Here is a 20,262-nt window from a genome sequence, read left to right as displayed (position 1 = left end):
TGTAAACTCATAAATTTTTTATTTCCTACTTATTATTACGTGTGACTTATAAATTATTGCATGAACCAATAAATTTGGATTGTGCTTGTGGGCTTTCCCATTGCTTTAAGAATTAGAGCAGATTAAGCAAGGAACTGACCAAATCAAAATAATACTAATTTAAAAGGAATTCACATCTATTATTTTGATAATATATATGCTTAATTATTTATTTATAATTTAAATATTTGATCTTGAGTTTTATTTTACTTTTATCATAAATTTGAATTATTATTGTTGTAAATTTTTTCACATGTCACTTAATAAACTTTTAAATTTATTAAAACTTGCGTGATAAATTTAATTTTTATACCATAATTTTAATCAATGTATACTTAATTTTATTTTATAAAAATATATACCACTTTGACTATGATTCAATTTCAATTCAACTATTGAATCGCAAATTTCTTTTATTCTTGACTCAATACCTCAACACAATTTTTAGAATATTAATTTTAACTAATAACTAAAAGACATAAGAGCTGATAATATGCTTGTTGATGATGTTATGTTAACGAGATAAAAAAAAACAAAAGTATCATCATTCAATAATTCATGCAATTGTGTTTTTATGGTACAAATTAAGTGGTTGATTCACGATAAGTTAAAATTTGTATTAATAAGTCGTGAGTTCGATTCATTGTCTTGCGTAGTGAGATAAAGTCTCCATCTATGATTTACCTATCTTATTGAAATTAAGGACACAAACAATAAGAGTTGATTATTTTAATAATTTATGTAATTAATGCAGACTCAATAAAAGTATCTAAGGAAAAAAAACGCGTCAGGAGCGGGGTTGCGGAATATCCAGAAGAAAAACAAAAAAGTGGGGGCCTGGCTTCATAGAGATAGATAGGGGCCCGAAAGGGGTGAAAGTAGCAATTAGACAAAAGCAAGAGGCAGGCAAGTGCAAATAAGAGTTTTAAAACGGGTGCTTTCGCAGGGTGATGGACGGCTAGGATTTGGTCAAAGACTGGGCATCAGATTTGGGGGGAGTGTCAGAGTCAGACATTCCCTTCCCTTGCTTTGCCGAGCCAATGGTTACAGAACTAGTTTTGACTGGTTTGGTTGATTTTATTGACCAAAGTACCCCCAAAGTAATATTAATTGCTCCCCGCCCCACTTTATGCACTGTGTAAATAGGCTTTAGTTTTTCGGGGATTTAGAATAGGGTCAATTATCAAACCGTCCCACCAACTTTACTTTATTCCTCACTACCAACATTAAGCCTTTAGTTTTTCTTATACCCATCCTTCAATTTTAATTGTCAGATTAAAGTCCATGACACCTACCCATGTAGTCCAATATTTATTACCAATTTCTTTTCAAAAAAAATGATCTTCTTATTATATGATTATTCTTTAATTGAATTAATATTAAAAATTTAAACTAACAAACTAGATATTAGACACTAGAGTTTGATCGTTTACACGTTAAAATATTTTTAATCTTAATTAATTAAATTAATAAAAATAAAAAATAATATAAGATTCATTAGAGTTATTTATCTTTATTTAACACAGCCACTTGTTTTTAATATAATTTTTACCTATCCACTGACAGTTATATATTTTTTAAACTTTAAACACTTAATTTATTATTTTTATTTTATATATATATATATATATATTTTTTTACTACCATACTATCTATTTCCGTTTAGATACATTAAAAATTAACTCCAACAACAATATTAAAAGCCTTATGTCCCGCTAACTACTGATTACAGGGATTCTCCTATCTCTTCAATTATCCAATCATTAATTGGCAAGAAGACATTTTCAATCAAATAATATAAAACCGTTTTCCAACACAATAGTAAAAGTGCATCTGTATGATAACTGTTATTTTTCTGTCGTGAAGAAGTAAAATTTTTGAAATTTCTGCTTTTGGAAGCAAAATAAAATTATTTTCAAATCAATCAAAAAATATTCTTGTAAAGACGCGCGGTTTATAAAACTGATTATTGTGACAAATCACACAAACACATGCATGGCTTACTAGGGAAGGCATTGGGTTGGGTGTGCAAGCATCCAAAGGAAGCCAAGTTTATACAATTATAATTTATATCTAAAGGGCATGATGGCTGGTCATCATTCTCAAGAAAGTGTTGCCAACGCCCAACAGGCCATGAGCTTCAGCTTCAGCTTCAGCATGCATGTGTTCAATATGCATTATTTGATAAGGCAGTTTCTTTTGTTGGGAATATTACGACGCAAAGAAGAAGAGCTGAGAATGCCTACTTGTCTTCTTTCAGCCCATACCGTCAATCATTTGCTTCAACCATTATCAATTCTAAAAACAATAATATATTACATTTTTATTTTATTATATGAACTCGACTAGATAAATTTTAAATCATAAATCATTTTTATAATCTTATTTTTTGTAAGAAATTTAAAATCAATAATATGTCAAACAAAAGCTCTATTGCACTATATTTATTTTTGAAGTATGAAATTGTTTGTGTTTAATCCTTCATAGATCATTCGGTCACGATAATTTCAAGTTAAAGTGACCCTATTAAATTTAAACATATCCAAACAATAGAAGAATTATGAGTATATTATATTATAAACCCTTAAATTTTTTAAAATTATACTTACATCTATCTATTAAACAAACATTTAAAAATCTGTATAAGTATATAAAATATTCAGAATATCTCGTGTAAGTATATAAAACTTGATATAATTTTTGAATATAGAAATAACTAATATATATTTTTTTTAAATGTGAAGACTACCTTTTGGTATTTACACTGAATCTCAAAAATAAATAATATATTTTATTCTAAAATTAATGAATAAACACGATATTTTTAAAATAATCATAACGAGATATGATGGGTTTAACCCACTAAAAAGGTATGCGAAGCTATTCTAAACAACTCATGAGCAATGACTTTCTTGATTTTATACATGTCATGGAAATACCCCACAAAGATGTGGGGGCAAGTTAGATCTCAACCACTTTTCTCTAATTTCCAGAGGAAGAGAACACTTAAGCTCAAAGAAATAGACTGGTCAAAAAGCCCATGAAACGCTTGGAACTTGGTGCACTAGCAAAAGTTGGGTCTTAAAGCAAAGAAAACTGAAGGTTGAAAAAGGAATTGTGTTGAAGAGACAGGAGGGGGGAAGGGACACATACCAGTTGATGATTGCAGGCAGGTCAGCTGAACACATTCTTTGAGGAATTCTAGAAATTGGATAATCACCTCCTTGAAGCCACCTTTTCTTTTGCAACTGCGTAAAGATAAAAATCAATTTAGACATCACATGGTCAGTGGATTAAACCAAGTAAGCTGAAGAATCACTAACAGAAGTTGTCTTTGTCCTTCCACTGGATGATGAATCATTGACTCAGTCAGTATGGTTGTGTGGGGCCCAATGGCCTATGCACTTCAAAATGCTTGTCAAGCAACTTCTCCCATAGCATTTAACTCTTCTCAACCGCACTAAAAATGTCAGCAACTACTGAGCAAAAAATAAATAAATAAGCAATCCCAAATTAAACCTGAACAAATACAGAAAATAAGGATCCTAAACAGTACATGCAATTCTTGTAACTTTCTTTTTCATTTTTCCTTAATCTTGGGCAGTTTTCAAGGACTTCTGAAGTGAAAATGGTGACATCTTTTAGTCAAGCTCAAGTTATCATCAGCGAGAGTTTCAAACGTGAAGTTGCCGTCCGCAAGTACTTTAAAAAAGTGTCTGGATTACAAAACAGAATTAAAACCACCAGAGTTTGATCCGAATGATATACAGAGCATGAATTAGGGTAAAAACCCAGGTTTTTCAGAGTACGTAAGGAGCTAATTATTGAAACTCAACCCACTACACAGCGCTCTCAGAGCCTCTGGACCCCTACCATATATAATGCTCTCCTCTTCTAAGGCAGCCCTTTGTCCAATAACAGAAACCCAAGTTTCTACAATCTTCTCCAACTTCCCGTCCAACATCTCTACCAAAGTAAAAGCTCTCACCGTGCCTTCCGCGTTTTGATTGCTAAGTGGCGTTTCATTGTTCATAAAGCTTCTGCTGTAGGTGGCGTGTTCATTACCCAACTCTTTTACTCTAGGAACAATGGCACCATTCAGGTATACAGTGTTGTCAGCACCAACCACTATCATCTTTCTGAGACCATTTCCGTCAGCCAGATCTTTATGCATGTGGCCAAACACAACCAAAGGGATAGATAATTTGGTTGTCTCCTTCAAGCGGGAAATGGCGTGTGCCAAGTCTGTACCATAAATTGCTTATGTGAATTAAATGTAATTCCAAACTCCGGGAAAACAACGAAAAACACTACAGCCTGCCAGTAAACAGAAAAAGTACATTAATGTAAATGGAACCATTTAACAACCAATGTGTATCAGTAATATTTTCCCCTCATCCTCCCTTTAACAGGCTTGACTTATAGGAAACTAAGACAAGGAGTTAATAGAAGGATTAGTACCTGGATCGCCATGATCACCACCTCCGAACACCCAATCTCTCCCACAGATGTCGTTCACATTAGATCCTAGACCTGCTCAAGAGTTATTATAAGATTCAGTATAAAAGACACAACAATTTTGCCATGGGGTATTAGTACATTCCGGTGAAGTGATAGACCTGTGGGACCATTATGAGCCAGAAATATAACAGAATGATCCTCTTGTGTGCCCAAAGCAGCTTCATAAATTCTCTTTGAGCTCCCATCCATGTCATGGACTCCATATCTAACAGGAAATTCCAATCTGATGAGTTGCCATGCAAGTTATACCAAAGTCAAACAGCAATTACAACTGAAAATAGGACACTCAATACTTTTGCTGTTATCCTGTGAGAAGTTGGAGAAGCTAAAAAGTGAACGAAGCAAGCTTTTAAGGTTATCTTGTGTTTATGAAGGAATAGCATTAAATTCAAGCACAAAAAAGTCTATTTTGTTGTGCCAATCTGATTACACTAAGAACAAAAGGGGACGCAAAAATGTCAGGGAAAAGACACAAAACAAAATAGAATTATGTGCAACCAAAATCAATGAGATCTATGCTCTCACACGTTGAAAGTTTCCAGAATAATACCTTCAGGGGGAATCATGGGGCATTATTAGAAGCTAATTGTGTGCTAGCACAACAGCAGAACACTTGCAGGAGATCAAGCACAAAAATGAAAGTGATTCTAAGATAAACATGAGTGACAAATGAAACTAACCTTGTAGCCAGAAGCCTTTTCCTGAACAACTGCTGACCTCCAGAAGAAAATGGCCGTCCACCAACAATACTTAGCTTTAACATAGGATAATCCAATCGTCTGTAGCCTACATGCTCTTCACCAAGGCTGGCCATTTGCAAAATGTAATGTCATTTTCCTACTCAAACTAGTTCTTATTAGATACTACAACAAAAAATTTATGCCATTTTGAATCAGATTGATGCAGCAAATTAGTTGATTGTTAGTTGAAAAAGGAAATTTGTTTTTAAAAGAATGTCCATGCCTCAGCATTATAGTGGCTCTTTGATAGCTGACTTAGCCCATTAAAACAAAAGCTTCAGCAGATTCTTGGCATTAGATTTGAGCTTCCTGCCCCGATGAAAAAAAAAAAAAAAACACAAAGGACTCATAAAACAAGCAAACAGAGAAGATTCCTCATTTGGCTAGATGTCAAATGCAAGGTTCCTCCCAGAACTACTATGAGGTGGCTTGTATAACAAGCCAAAAAGGTGGTCAAAATATCAAACTTCCAATCCCAGAGATTGCATTCAATTAAAGGGACCAAATTACACCAGCAACAGAAAGAGAATAAAATCCCCAACCAAAGCCGCTTCATTCCTCACAATACAAAAGAGGTTAGGGAAGATCTTGCCAAATGGCCTAAAACCACTTCATTGGTCAAGCAAAAACCACACTCTACTCTTGCAACCTACCTTGAAAAACCCTCCAAACTCTTTTTGAAATGACATTTAGTAACCTCAGAAAAAAAAGAAAAGAAGTAATGACATGTAGCAAATAACTCCTGAAGCATTTGTGGAACCTCTCCTTGCGCATCTGGCAATGCTTAGAAAAGGCCAACCCATCTGGTAGGTACTGGCATTCTATCCCTATTTAGACCATTCAACACTCCAGCCACCTCTTATTCAAAAAAAGGCCTTTTTGACCAATCTCTTTTATCATAAAAGAAGGGACCTAAAATTCTAAACCTGAAAGGACAGATCTCCATGGCTTCACTACCTTGTGAAGAGACTTAAAAACTCAATTACTGTGGATGAAATGCCTCTCTGATAAATAAATGTTCTCCTCTCAAGCTAACAGTTTACCAATACGATTTGTTAAGAGTAAAAATGATAATATAAAAGATAAAGTCAACCCTCTATGTAATAGCCTAAGCTCCCAAATGAGATGGTGGTTAAAAATTCAACATGATATCAGAGTAGACAAAGGTCCTGAGTTCAAACCTCACAACTGATTCAATATTTAAATTGTTGCATATATTTGGACTAAGATTTTTGATCAAACGGTGGTTAGCAATTCAACATGATTCACCTTTCTATGAGTGTTAGACATCCTAAGAAAAGTTAGTGTACATATCCCCTTCTTTTACAAACACCATTCTTGGCTTCTGTCAGCCACAAACTTCTTCCAACATTAAAGCCTCTTTCCCACACAAAAGTAGAAGAATAAAAAGAAAAGTAGCTAGCTGACATTGAGAAACATATAGTAATGATAAGCAAAACCTATATCATTTATAGACTATGAATGGTAGAACTGGAAGGTGTCAATGGTACTTAACATTGATAAGTTAATTAAAAGAAAAATAACACACTCTTTCAAACATGGTAAATTACAAAACAAAATAAAAACTAGAAACCTTACATATATTAATCAAGTGGAGACAGTATATGCTCACCATTCCAGTTGCAGCTGGACTCGGTCCTTCCTCCTAAAAGTCAAATCCATTATACAATCAGCTCTAGAAATATGAATTAAAAGTTGAAACTTACTTGTTTAACCAATCGAATGCAGAGCTAGATATTTTTGTATGGGTAATGCCTCATTGCACAAAATCGCTATCATTTTTATCGCTTTTGAAATAGATTTCTCCACCATTGGCCATCGCTTATTGTCGAGGATATGCAGATCCATACTTTTCCAAAAATGAAAGCTATCACATCAGTGACAACCTTCTTGATTGGAAAAATTGTTACAATATGCAAAACACATAATTTACAGCAGTGGAACTCAAAAAGAAATAATCACTCCAAAACAATGGGAAAATAGATTTCATAATACAATCTTAGAGAAAAAAAAATCAGGGGGCATGGTTTTGGAAATAGTCCTCTCAGTTGGACAAAAATCAGCACCTGAATCTAGGTGGTGGCAATGGTCATGTGTTGTAGGGGAAGTGCACATATGATAAAAGAAACAAAACTCAGATTATGAAGAAGCTAAGTCTCCTTCCAAAGCTCCAAAATAGATGAAGCACCAGGACAAATTCATTTATTATTACAGAGAAGTGTAGTGACAATCAAGGAATGACAGTGGCCAGTGGTGGCCCTGATGGAGTTTGCCTCCTGTGTGTTGCCACAAGCTCAAATCTGGTAAGTGAACAATAAAAATAGTTGCCACCATAATGAATCACTGACGATGATGGTGTGGCAACCTGTATGATGGCTATGAAGGAGAGAGCAACCAAAGTGAACAAGGTAAGCTTTTCAGAGTTTAAACCTTGATTCACTGATTGGATGCATAAAAGGGTACAAATGGGTAAGATATGGGTTTGCTAACCTGACCCAAAAAATAATGTTGATACCCAGCTGCACCTGAGCCCATTTTCTACCCAATTAGTCTCTAAACAGGGAAATTTTGAGTAGGGTCAGATCAGGTTCTCCTGCCCTTTTGTTTTCTATCCTTGGTCTGATCAACACAAGAGAGAGTCCAACATCAAGTGAGGGTCCTTCCATCAGTCTCCTGATCCCACAACTGACACATAGTATCATTACGACCACCCTAATTGCTCAGTACAGCCTTATTGAGGCCATAACTGATTGCCCATGTTCCTTAAACTTCAACATTAAGCGTTGAGACTCCACTATGTCCTCAACCATCAAAAACACATTGTTGAACTATTAAGACTCTCCGTTTCTCTATTGCCTATCTATCTTCCTTTCCAACTCCAGTGCTCCACATGTGGATCAGCACTCTACAAAATTTCAATGATAAAAATAGCAAATTCAAAGACATCAATTGCTAAGAGAGAATATGATTTTTTTGGCAATAGCATCAACAATGAGATAACACCAAACCAATGATACTCTTATCATAGCCTCTCTCTGATGTCATAATGAAATCTATAGTCTTAATAAAGAGAGTCAGACTATCATAACTGCTATTGAACTAATCTCTGAAAAGATAAAGAAAACCACTTAATACCAGGATCTTCCAATTTCCAATCACAGGAAAAAGGACAATGTTTCAGTAAGGTTAAGCAGCTTCAATCTGACAAGATAAAAGATTTCAGATTAAGCAGAATAATGTTAACTGTTAATAACAAATTTTTATGTCCAAATAGATAAGAACATTAAACACTCTGATACAAAAGTTGGAAAAAGAAAAAAATGTAACTTCAATTCGATAAAGCAAGGAAACACATAATGCAAATAAAGCCAAATTATTACATTAAAAAAGACAAAAAAAAAAAAAGGACTGTTCAATTAAGCCTGTAAAATTAATAATCACTTCTAAATGAGGTCATGTTCACATTCATTCATAGTAAGTTAAACTTCCAATAAACTTATCCATAAATATAATTCATTACAGCTGACTTGCCTTTGAGCAAATTGCTGGGTACTCCAGGCGTCATGGTTTCCCAATATAACAGCTTTAGCAATTTCTAAGTCTGCAATGCTTCTGACAAGTTCAACATTCTCATTCCCAAAATCACCTGGTGAAGCCAAATGATGCAAAGAAGAACCATACTAGCATTTAGAAATTGAAAAACTGAACCAAACATCTAAAAGCTGCTTTATGCCTGTCTACCACACCAAGTGGATAAACAAACAAGGAATGAAATAACTTGCCTGTAAACAGCACCAGATCCGGCTGCATTTTCAATAAATGCATGTTAGATAGGTATGAGAAATAAAAACAAGACAACATGGTTCTTATAATCATAGTAAAACAGAATACAGTTTTAGAACAAGAAGTAGGCACAAAGGTAAATAAGAATATAACTAGTCATTTGGCAGTGGCAGAGAGATAATCCTTCTATTCTTTGCCAATTTGGGATGTTGTGGGTATTTCCTCAGCAAGTTCTTAGTCTGGTTGCAGATAAGAGATTATGTTTCTTAGTAGAAGCTAGAAGGAAAAAAAACATGTTGCTCGTGGAACCCCACTCTTTGATGTGGATCAATTTGGACAAGCTTAACAGAAGATACTTCTAAGGTTTTCTGAGTACATGTGCAAGTGAAAGAGAAATTTCTTTATGCGTTGCATGGTTTGTTTGAACTTCAAAGTGGCTCTTGCCCGTATTTTTATAGAGATTGTTTAGTCATTCACACAACAAGGTTGAGATCAATCCTCTCTTTTATAAATGGGTTATGTAGCCTTGGAACCACTTTTTGTATTTGCCTTAATTATCAAAAGAATTACATGTATAAAGAAGGGGGAGGAAGAGGGATCCTGCATATGCAATTAGCAACTTAGAAGAAGTGGGCAGAATAGAGAAAGAAAACAGACAAATGCAACTGGATCAGTGTTAAATTAAGATTCATTAATATAATTCGTATATAAAGTTCACATTTCCATAAAAGTTTAGAAATTATGTACAATAGAATCCAAGTTTATCATCATTTTACTTGAAAATATTTGGTAATAGTTCAAATGATACCAGATGGGAAATTGTTCATGCTTTTGATCACAAAGAATGGAGACATTGGTGATTTGAAGACTAGTATCTCAGGCAAGTGAAAATGTTCTTCATTTTTTCTCTCTATTCAATACTTCAATAGAGACGTTGGTGATTTGAAGACTAGAATCTCAGGCAAGTGAACATGTTCCTCATTTCTTGCCTAACATAAATTATTAATCAGTATGATAGCATAATCAAATGGTGTCCTTATGTCCATTTATTAGGAAACAAATAATTAAAGTGGCTCATAAAAACAAATATGGATATTCTACATCATTGTATTAGCATTTCTGTATCAAAATTAAGTAAAAACGTGCCAATTTCCTAAACTAGCTGGGCTCTTCTGAAATCTCCCAGAAGCAGAAGCTAAAATCAGTTGAAAGCTAATGTTTTCAAACTCTAAAAATGGCTAACCACTGTTAACCCCCATCACCCCAAGAAAGGGGGGAAATAGTTAATAGGGCCTTATTTAGAGCTTCTGTTACAAAGATTTGATGCGATATAGATACTAATAATAATTAAAGGTTTTAGTATTGCTTATGTGCAATACTCATTCTGCTAAGCAAATGATTGATAGTTGACACACTGACATGTTTGTAAAAATTTGAACTAAGAATTACAGCTTCAAATTTGAAAGACTTTATTTTTCTCCCATAGCCACCATGTCAAAACTGTAAGCAGAGAACATAGAAATGGATATTGATACCTTCAACAACTGAAGAGCCTTTGTATCTTCTTGCAGATTCCAACAGTCATGCTTTAAAAACAAAATTATATGAAAATAAAAGAAAATGTTAGAACTCCACGCATATTCCACATTACAATTTTTTAGTAAGTAAATTTATTTCCATATGCAAATGGCCCAAAGATAGGTCTTCTAAATATGCATTTCCGTGGAGATTATATGCATAAATATTTTCATGCGTATCTGATGCATATGTACGCATACAGACACACATGGGCACAGAGTTCAGCTAAGTTCAAGACACTGAAACTAAGAGTATTTGCTTACAAATTTACATAGTGTTGAAACTCAATGGTTGGAAGCAGCCATATGGTCCATTAAAGGAAACAGAGGGCGTAAAGGAGAAGTGAGAGGACAAAATCGAATGATCCAGAGATTATGTTTATTTAAATAAGCAGAAATTTGGCCTCAGTTAGGACAATCAAAGAAAAACAGGATGATCGAATACAACATCAAAGAGTTTATTTACAGAAAAAAAAATCAAAGAGTTGAGACCTCATACCAGATCTGAACTTATGTTTATTTCAGTCATGATTAGGGATATAAATGCCTCAGGTGGAGCAATATCAGGTAGAAAAGCAGAATAATCTCATTCAAGATTCATCCAAACCACGAAAAACAAACGCATTGGCTTAGCTCAAAAATTCATGCAGAAGCGCTTCAGGTGACAAGCACAGAGAAAGAGAATCCATTCAAAAACAACGGAGAGCTAAATTAAGCAATTCAGAGACATAATTCGACCCAAACCTAGGATTTGCATCATAAGGTCAACTAGATAGTCGTCAGTCGACGCACAAAGAGAAGAACTACGTTGCTGAACTAGCAGAAGGCAAAGCGTGTTGGAGAGAGGGAAAGAGAGCTCACGACGTCTCCGACGACTGCGATTCGAACCGAGGTCGCCATGGGAGAGCGATAGCGGAGCTTGGACGACGAAGACGAGAGTGGGGCACCGAACAGACACGAAGAGACTGTTTGGACGAGCAAGAACGTGCGCGACATCTTATATATATGGTTCCTCTTTTCTCCATCTGCCACCTGCCTGCCAGTGATCTCCGTTGCATTTGTAGAACAAATTCAATGCAAATTAAACCTTCCAAACAAAGTTATCCTCAAATAAAACACTCAGAACAATTTTAAAATAATGAAAAAATATATATAATCAAATAGTGTAAAAAAAGAAATTGACGCAATTTTAAAATTTCAAAATACATTTGTATAATTACAATTTTTTAAAATTAATGCATCAGTATAATAATTAATATTATATTACAGTCGATCATAAATATATGACAGTGAGTGAAAATAAAAATTCATTTTTATTTTTATTTTTAAATTATTAAAAACTACATAAGTATATAAGCAACAAATACATAATACCACATTATCAATGAAGTATTACTAACAAAATCATACAAATAGTCATCTCAACAATATATAAAAAAGGTCAATTTGACTTTTTAAGTTGATTTATTGATAGGGATCATAATAGTAGCTTCTACCATTAAAATTCATATTCTTTAGAATGGGCTCATACATACATTTTTAGGATTAATTACATCAATAATAACTCAATTTTGCATTCTATTACTATTTGGTCACTAAACTTTAAAATGTTACCTGTTAGTCACTAATATTTCAAAACTGTTACTATTTAGTCACTGAACTTTAAAATGTTACCTATTAGTCACTGATATTTCAAAATTATTACTGTTTAATCACTTAACTTTAAAATATTACATGTTAGTCACTAATATTTCAAAATTGTTTCTCATCCATCATTCGTGAATTTAAAGTTCAATGACTAATGAGTGATGAGTGAAAAATGATTTTGAAATATTGATGACTAACAAATAATATTTTAAAATTCAGTGACTAAACAGTAATAATTTTGAAATAACAATGATTAATAGGTAACATTTTAAAGTTCAATAATTAAGTAGTAATAGTTTTCAAATATTAGTGACTAACAGGTAACATTTCAATGTTCAGTGATCAAACAGTAATAGAATTCAAAGTTGAGTTATTATTAGTATAATTAATCTTACATTTTTATAATACTTACTTAGATATGCCTAATTTATAAACTATTATATATAGTTGATGAATTTAAACGAATAAATAGAAATATAATAATTATAAATTATCATCAATCAAAACCAAAAAACAAAGGAAAAAAGTGTTGGGAGACTAATATTATATGGGCAAAAGGCTCTAATGAAAGTGTGAGAAATTTTTAACTTGTAAAATATAATTTGTTAAAATCATATCGTTTGATCGTTATTTAGCTTTATCTGCAAGTAAAGATTCTTCTTTTATGATATTAATTATTATTTATTTTTAATAAATTTACTAGTTTAATGTATTTCATTTAATAATTTAAATCTATTACAATAACATATAAAATAATATTATAATAGTCTTTAAGATGCAAATCAAATGGTTAGATTACGATAAGTTAAAATTTGCACCAGTAGATCGAAGATTCGATTTCTTATTCTGCGTAGCAAAATAAAATTTCTATTTATGATTTACCTTCTCTGCTGAAATCGAGGGCACGAGCACCAGCAAGAGAATGCACAAGAATAGTAATCTTAAATAATATTATAATATAAGAATTATACGTTTAGGATTAATAATTATAATTTTTATTTTATTTTGCCAATGAATCCCTAAATTAATAAATATAAACACTGACTTCCACATGCATTGAAAGAAAGCGAGGATCATGGAGGGCCACAGAGCCAAACCACAACAGCCATGCAAGCATGCGGTCGTTCGGGAGTTGCCCGTTGACCATTTCGTCGTCGTCCCCCAGAAGCTGCTGCGTGGCTTTAAATGCAACCATGGGGGCTCCTGCAAATGCCACCCCCACTCTGTCTCCCTCCTTCGGGGCCTCGCTGATCGCTTGCTTCTTCATGGCCATGGCGACGGCCTGAAACAAGGAGACAGCGTGGGAGCACACGCAGAGAAGAGAGAGATTGAAGACTCCTCGAGCTGAATTGGGAGAGAGATATATAACGTCGTTCTCGCTCGCTCGCTCTTTCTCCAGTACAGTTCGCATTTGCCATGGCCGCCGGCGACGTCTCCTTGGAGGAAATCCGAAATGAGCAAGTCGATCTGGTAAACCCCATCGCCCTACTCTAAAATAAAAAAATAAATAAATAAACCATAAATATAGTTTATATATATATATATACACGATCGAAATCACCAATTGAATCAAACAAAATCGAAATGATTTCATGCACTGTTTGATTTAATTACTAAGTATTGTTATGAAATATATTTAAATTGAAATATACGGTTTGGTTTTAACATTCAACCAAATGCACATTCCAGGAGGAGGAGGATGATGATAAATGATATTATTGAATGGATGTGCAGGAAAGAATACCGGTTGAGGAGGTTTTCAAGCAGCTGAAATGCACGCGGGAAGGATTGTCACAGGAGGAGGGAGAAAAGAGACTTCAAATCTTCGGACCCAACAAGCTTGAGGAGAAGAAGGTACTGCTACCACTACTGCTGATGCTGATCTCAGATCTCTCCTGTTCTTGAAACTTTCAATTCTTTCTTTGTTCATGAATTTTCTCCGAAACTGATGCAAAATTTTCTGACAGGAGAGCAAGTTTCTCAAGTATCTCGGATTCATGTGGAATCCTCTGTCGTGGGTCATGGAGTCCGCCGCCATCATGGCCATTGTTTTGGCCAATGGAGGGGTACCTCTCTCTCTCTCCATTCACCAACCAAATACACATAGATAAAGAAAAAAAATGAAAAACAGAAGACACAATGGTTTCGACCTCAACAGATTTACGTTATACTTTATGCCCCGATATCTAACAATGCCTCTAATGCAGGGCGAGCCTCCGGACTGGCAAGACTTCTTGGGAATTGTTGTGTTGCTAATCATCAACTCAACCATCAGTTTCATTGAAGAGAACAACGCAGGAAATGCTGCTGCTGCTCTCATGGCAGGTCTGGCTCCCAAAAGCAAGGTAAGTTTCTATGGACCTTGTTCATGCCCATGTCTAGCTAGCTCTGGTTAATTAGGCCAATTGAATCCAATTATATGGCTCACTGTGTTGAGTTTGGTGAAGGTTTTGAGAGATGGGAAATGGAGCGAGCAGGATGCATCCATCTTGGTCCCAGGGGACTTAATCAGTGTCAAGCTGGGAGATATCATCCCAGCAGATGCCCGTCTGCTGGAAGGCGATCCCCTTAAGATCGACCAGTCTGCGCTCACTGGAGAATCCCTGCCAGTAACAAAGAACCCCGGAGATGAAGTGTTCTCTGGTTCCACCTGCAAGCAGGGTGAGATTGAGGCCGTTGTCATTGCAACCGGTGTCCACACCTTCTTTGGCAAGGCTGCTCACCTTGTTGATAGCACCAACCAAGTTGGCCACTTCCAACAGGTAAAAACCTACTTAATCATTTCTATCTATTACCTACCTTTTCTTCTGTAACACCTCTAACTTAAAGCACACTAGACTTTACTGATGATTTCTGATTGTGATCTTTTAATCAGGTCTTGACTGCCATCGGTAACTTCTGCATCTGCTCTATTGCTGTTGGTATGCTGATCGAGGTTGTAGTGATGTATCCGGTCCAGCACAGGAACTACAGACAAGGCATCGACAATTTGTTGGTGCTTCTCATCGGAGGCATCCCAATTGCCATGCCAACTGTATTGTCAGTGACAATGGCCATCGGGTCTCACCGACTGTCAGAACAAGGCGCCATCACCAAGAGGATGACTGCAATCGAAGAGATGGCGGGGATGGATGTCCTCTGCAGTGACAAGACGGGAACTCTCACCCTCAACAAGCTTACTGTTGACAAAGATCTCATTGAGGTTGCATAATCCCATAGCAAACAAGTGCAAAGCTTCTTTTTTATGTCAACAAGAGTTTCTGAAATCACTTACCCATGATGGCAGGTGTTCCCAACAGACTTGGACAAGAACTCTGTTGTCCTGTATGCTGCTAGGGCTTCCAGGGTTGAAAATCAAGACGCCATCGATGCCTCAATTGTCGGGATGTTGGGTGATCCTAAGGAGGTACTTGACTGCAGGATCATGTTTTCTGTGAACTATGATCATTCATGATAATATGTGTCCCTAGAACATTACTAAGTAGTGAGTGGACTTGCTCTTGATGCTTTGTTGCTGCGATTTCAGGCAAGAGCAGGGATCACTGAGGTTCATTTCCTACCCTTCAATCCGGTGGATAAGCGCACTGCAATAACCTACCATGATTCTGAAGGCAACTGGCACAGGAGCAGCAAGGGTGCTCCTGAACAAGTATGAAAAACTCCTCTATTTGAGCAGTTTTACCAGCATAGAATTTTTGTTTCGATTGTCTGACTGAATAATGGTTGCACCAGATCATTGAACTTTGTGATCTCAAAGGAGATGTGAAGAAAAAAGCCCATGACATCATCGACAGTTTTGCTAACCGTGGCCTTCGTTCTCTTGGTGTGGCACGACAGGTTAGTTGGCTGGTCTGTTACAAGTTGATGATATGATATCTGTGTAACAAGGGAAGCAAATGAATTTTAATGCTAAGTTGATTTGATTGTTTGTTGTGTTTACAGACCATACCAGAGAAGAACAAGGAGAGCGCTGGGGGGCCATGGGAATTCATCGGCCTCTTGCCCCTGTTTGACCCCCCAAGGCATGACAGTGCAGAGACCATCAGAAGGGCCCTTGACCTCGGTGTCAATGTTAAGATGATCACTGGCGACCAACTTGCCATTGGAAAAGAAACGGGTCGTAGGCTCGGAATGGGCACCAACATGTATCCTTCATCCTCCCTTCTTGGCCAGAGCAAGGATGAGTCTATTGCGGCCATTCCCGTTGATGAGCTTATTGAGAAGGCTGATGGCTTTGCAGGAGTCTTCCCTGGTAATTTATTCAAGTTAAATTAAGGTACATGGTAAATTCCTAGGTAGAATGGCAGGACAACTAATGTGATTTTTTTTTTTTTTTGGGGGGGGGGGGTTGTTATGCAGAACATAAATATGAGATTGTTAAGAAGCTGCAAGAGAGAAAACACATTTGTGGAATGACGGGAGATGGTGTGAATGATGCTCCAGCCCTGAAGAAGGCAGACATCGGTATTGCTGTGGCTGATGCAACTGATGCAGCCAGGAGCGCGTCTGACATAGTTTTGACCGAGCCAGGACTTAGCGTGATCGTGAGTGCTGTCTTGACAAGCAGAGCCATCTTCCAGAGGATGAAGAACTATACCATCTATGCGGTTTCAATCACAATCCGTATTGTGATGGGATTCATGCTCATTGCTCTTATCTGGAAGTTTGACTTCTCCCCTTTCATGGTACTCATCATTGCCGTCTTGAATGATGGAACCATCATGACCATCTCCAAGGACAGGGTCAAGCCATCTCCAGTGCCAGATTCATGGAAGCTCAAGGAAATCTTTGCCACTGGCATTGTCCTTGGAAGCTACCTTGCTCTTATGACTGTGGTCTTCTTCTGGCTTGCATCCGACACTGACTTCTTTTCAGTGAGTTTATCAGCCTCTAAAATGACCAAAGCCAAATTGAAAGCAGTTACTGACGAATACACCTTTAATTTGCAGAAAACTTTCGGTGTTAAATCACTCAAAGACCAGAAGGATCAGCTCACTGCTGCACTGTACCTTCAAGTGAGTATTGTGAGCCAAGCACTCATCTTTGTAACCAGGTCGCGAAGCTGGTCTTTCATTGAACGTCCCGGCCTCCTGCTCGTTGGTGCCTTTCTTGCAGCTCAGTTGGTAAGTCTCGTCAGATTTTGATTTCAACCTGCATGGAAGGTGACACTGTTATCACTCAATGTAGGTTGCTACTGCAATTGCTGTGTATGCAAACTGGACATTCGCTAAAATTCAAGGCATTGGATGGGGATGGGCTGGAGCCATCTGGATCTTCAGCATTGTTACCTACTTCCCTCTAGATGTCCTCAAGTTCATGATCCGCTATGCATTGAGTGGCAAGGCCTGGGATAACATGATCCAGAATAAGGTTAACAAACAAGTTCTAGACAACCACATTCCTAAACCACCATAGCTGTGACAGTTTTTCCTTTTGGTTTTAGCAACTACTTACCAATTTTCTATTTATGCGTGATCAGACTGCTTTCACAACCAAGAAGGATTATGGAAAAGGTGAGAGGGAAGCACAATGGGCCACAGCTCAACGAACACTTCACGGTCTCCAGACTGCAGAATCTCAAGGCAAGTCCCATGATAAAAGCAGCTTCGCTGAGTTGTCTGAGATTGCCGAGCAAGCAAGGAGACGTGCTGAGGTGGCCAGGTAGGTTAATAAGAAGCAACAAAAACCACCTAAAGAAAAATAAAGTGAGGAAACGAATCGAACACTTGTTATTAGACATACTTGGCCAGGTCCAGCCTAATACCCCTGCTGTTGTGTTGCTTCATGGCTTTGTAGGTTGAGAGAGCTTCACACGCTGAAGGGACATGTTGAATCAGTGGTCAAGCTGAAGGGACTGGACATTGATACCATCCAGCAGCACTACACTGTATAAGCCGAAAGGAGGGTTGAAGCTGGTTGTTAAGCTCTGGAAGTGTAGCAGAGTGCTGGTGAACAGCAGAATAGGACTTCTTTCCCAATCTTCTCTGTTGTGTCAATGCACTAGTGGTACTGGTCACGTGAAATATTGTTGCTAGTGACATTAAGATTGGTCAAAAGAGCTTACCAGTTGCAGTATCAATTGTAATAGCTATTGTGATCAATAAATAAAATGTTTCACTATGATAATCATCCATTACTTAACTTAGTTCGCCCACAATTATCGAACTGGTTGGATCTGTTTGCACTGGGTTGGCAACAGGACATTTTCTAGCAGTCATATTTCTCTATGATGCCTGAACAATTGTGAGAAAACTTTGTATATATTTCTCTAATCTTCACTAAGAATTATTACAATATATATAGGGGAAAAAATCAATCGAATACCTATAACTATAGAAAAAAAAATTATAATTATATCAATCAATCAATTTCAACAATTAAGGTTGATTATAATCAATCTCATATATTGTAGGATAAGATTGATTATAATCAATCCCATTGTGGAATAATTGAGATTGATAATCAATTCTGTAGGTTATGGGATCTGATTTTCCACTACTCCCCCTCAAGTTAGTGAATAGATGTCAATCATTTCTAGATTGTCCACACAAAACTCAAACTTGGTTTGGATAGAGATTTGGTAAAAACATCAGCTTCCTGAGAAGTTGTGGGAACATAGGACAAGAATATAGTTCCATTATCTATTTCAAACTGGATGAAATGTCTGTCGATTCTAACATGCTTCATCCTGTCATATTAAACTGGGTTGTGTACTACACTTATAGCTAATTTACTATCATTGTAAAGTTTCATGAAACTGGTGATAGGCATGTTTAAATTTGCCATAAGTCCTTGAGTCAATGTATGAAACTTGACTTCCACATCTCTTCTAACAACAACGATTTGTTTTTTACTTCTCCAAATGACTAGATTTCCCCAAACTTTAGTGCAATACTCAATTGTAGATTTACTGTCATCTACTGCTCCTGCCCAATCTACATCTGAGTACCCCACTACATCCCTAGTACTCGTATTTCTAAACAGTAATCCTTTTCCAAGACTTCCTTTTAAGTATCTCAGGATCTGAATTGCTGCATCCATATGCCTCTTCGTGGGAGCATGCATGAATTGGCTGATCAACCTCAGATTGAAAGCGATGTCTGGCCTACTTAAGGATAGATAGATCAATTTCCCAACTAGGGGTTAATAAGTCTTCATGTCCACTAAAGGATCATCATCCATAATCTTCTATTTCCAATTCCTCTCTAGAGGTGTCGATGCAGGTCTACATCCCAGTTTTTCAGTTTCCTTCAACAGATCCAGAACATATTTTCTTTGTGAGATGAAAATTCCTCGTTTATTCCTAGCAAACTCTATTCCCAAGAAATACTTTAGAGTTTCGAGGTCTTTCACTTTGAATTTTGACTGGAGTTCTTTCTTTAACTTCATAATCCCTGTAGTATCATCACATGTGATAACCATATCATCTACATAGACAATCATAACTGCTTACTTCCCATTATCACTTCTTTTGACAAATAAAGTGTGATCTGTTTATCCTTCTTTACTCAAATTTCTTCATAACATAGCTAAATCTAGTCAACCATGCTCTAGGAGACTGTTTTAGACCATAAAGGAATTTTTTCAATTTACATACCTTCATTGATCCAGCATGCATCACAAATCTTGGAAGAGCTCTCTTGTAAGCTTCCTTATCCAAAGTGCCATTCAAAAAAGCATTCTTCATGTCCATATAGTGTAGTTCCCAATCCAAGTTTATAGCTAGTGATAGCAATACTCAAATTGTATTTAGTTTTGTCATCGGAGAAAAAGTCTCTTCATAGCCAACTCCATAGGTTTGGGTGTACCCTTGAGCCACCAATCCAGCCGTGTATCTTTCTACAGTGCCATTTGATTTGTACTTCACTATAGACACTCACTTGCTTCCAACAATCTTTTTTCCTTAGGAAAACTCCACCATCTCCCATGTTCCA

At 36.4% G+C, this 20,262-nt stretch overlaps 2 protein-coding genes across 4 annotated transcripts; one reads left to right on the top strand and one right to left on the bottom strand.

Annotated features, from left to right (window-relative positions):
• Nucleotides 1–3,739: 3,739 nt before the first annotated feature.
• Nucleotides 3,740–11,720, bottom strand: LOC127794623 (uncharacterized). 3 transcript variants are annotated; one of them, XM_052325871.1, is made up of 9 exons: nucleotides 11,543–11,719; nucleotides 10,640–10,690; nucleotides 9,104–9,125; nucleotides 8,853–8,967; nucleotides 6,934–6,966; nucleotides 5,241–5,366; nucleotides 4,659–4,783; nucleotides 4,501–4,572; nucleotides 3,740–4,284 (listed from the first exon to the last, which is right to left on the bottom strand). In XM_052325871.1, exons 1-9 carry the CDS (start codon nucleotides 11,675–11,677, stop codon nucleotides 3,857–3,859), a joined length of 1,107 nt encoding a protein of 368 aa, XP_052181831.1. In that variant the 5' UTR covers nucleotides 11,678–11,719; the 3' UTR covers nucleotides 3,740–3,856. The 3 variants fall into 3 exon arrangements, with proteins under 3 accessions (XP_052181831.1, XP_052181832.1, XP_052181833.1); XM_052325872.1 differs by having other exon boundaries at nucleotides 4,659–4,765; nucleotides 11,543–11,718; XM_052325873.1 differs by lacking the exon at nucleotides 10,640–10,690 and having other exon boundaries at nucleotides 11,543–11,720.
• Nucleotides 11,721–13,744: 2,024 nt separating this feature from the next.
• Nucleotides 13,745–18,569, top strand: LOC127794865 (ATPase 8, plasma membrane-type). The gene is made up of 15 exons (XM_052326130.1): nucleotides 13,745–13,798; nucleotides 14,063–14,182; nucleotides 14,296–14,394; nucleotides 14,536–14,673; nucleotides 14,776–15,090; nucleotides 15,204–15,530; nucleotides 15,615–15,734; nucleotides 15,855–15,977; nucleotides 16,061–16,165; nucleotides 16,271–16,580; nucleotides 16,688–17,202; nucleotides 17,278–17,451; nucleotides 17,516–17,698; nucleotides 17,808–17,989; nucleotides 18,125–18,569. The coding sequence occupies exons 1-15, from the start codon at nucleotides 13,745–13,747 to the stop codon at nucleotides 18,219–18,221; spliced, it is 2,862 nt and encodes a 953-aa protein (XP_052182090.1). The 3' UTR covers nucleotides 18,222–18,569.
• Nucleotides 18,570–20,262: the final 1,693 nt, after the last annotated feature.

This window comes from Diospyros lotus, chromosome 2 (genome assembly GCF_014633365.1).
Source record: "Diospyros lotus cultivar Yz01 chromosome 2, ASM1463336v1, whole genome shotgun sequence".
Taxonomy (NCBI): domain Eukaryota; kingdom Viridiplantae; phylum Streptophyta; class Magnoliopsida; order Ericales; family Ebenaceae; genus Diospyros; species Diospyros lotus.
Note: the sequence above shows the minus strand (reverse complement) of the source record. Positions and strands in the feature narration are given on the sequence as shown.

Bases quoted from the DNA above. Each gene is read 5' to 3' on its own strand.
- LOC127794623 (XM_052325871.1), bottom strand. From the start codon at position 11,677: ATGTCGCGCACGTTCTTGCTCGTCCAAACAGTCTCTTCGTGTCTGTTC. The intron at 4,784-5,240 runs GTTAGTTTCATT...GCAACTCATCAG, and splicing joins AAAAGGCTTCTGGCTACAAG to ATTGGAATTTCCTGTTAGAT. The intron at 4,285-4,500 runs GTACTAATCCTT...TTTATGGTACAG, and splicing joins TGGTGATCATGGCGATCCAG to ACTTGGCACACGCCATTTCC.
- LOC127794865 (XM_052326130.1), top strand. From the start codon at position 13,745: ATGGCCGCCGGCGACGTCTCCTTGGAGGAAATCCGAAATGAGCAAGTC. The intron at 14,674-14,775 runs GTAAGTTTCTAT...AGTTTGGTGAAG, and splicing joins GTCTGGCTCCCAAAAGCAAG to GTTTTGAGAGATGGGAAATG. The intron at 15,978-16,060 runs GTATGAAAAACT...TGGTTGCACCAG, and splicing joins GCAAGGGTGCTCCTGAACAA to ATCATTGAACTTTGTGATCT.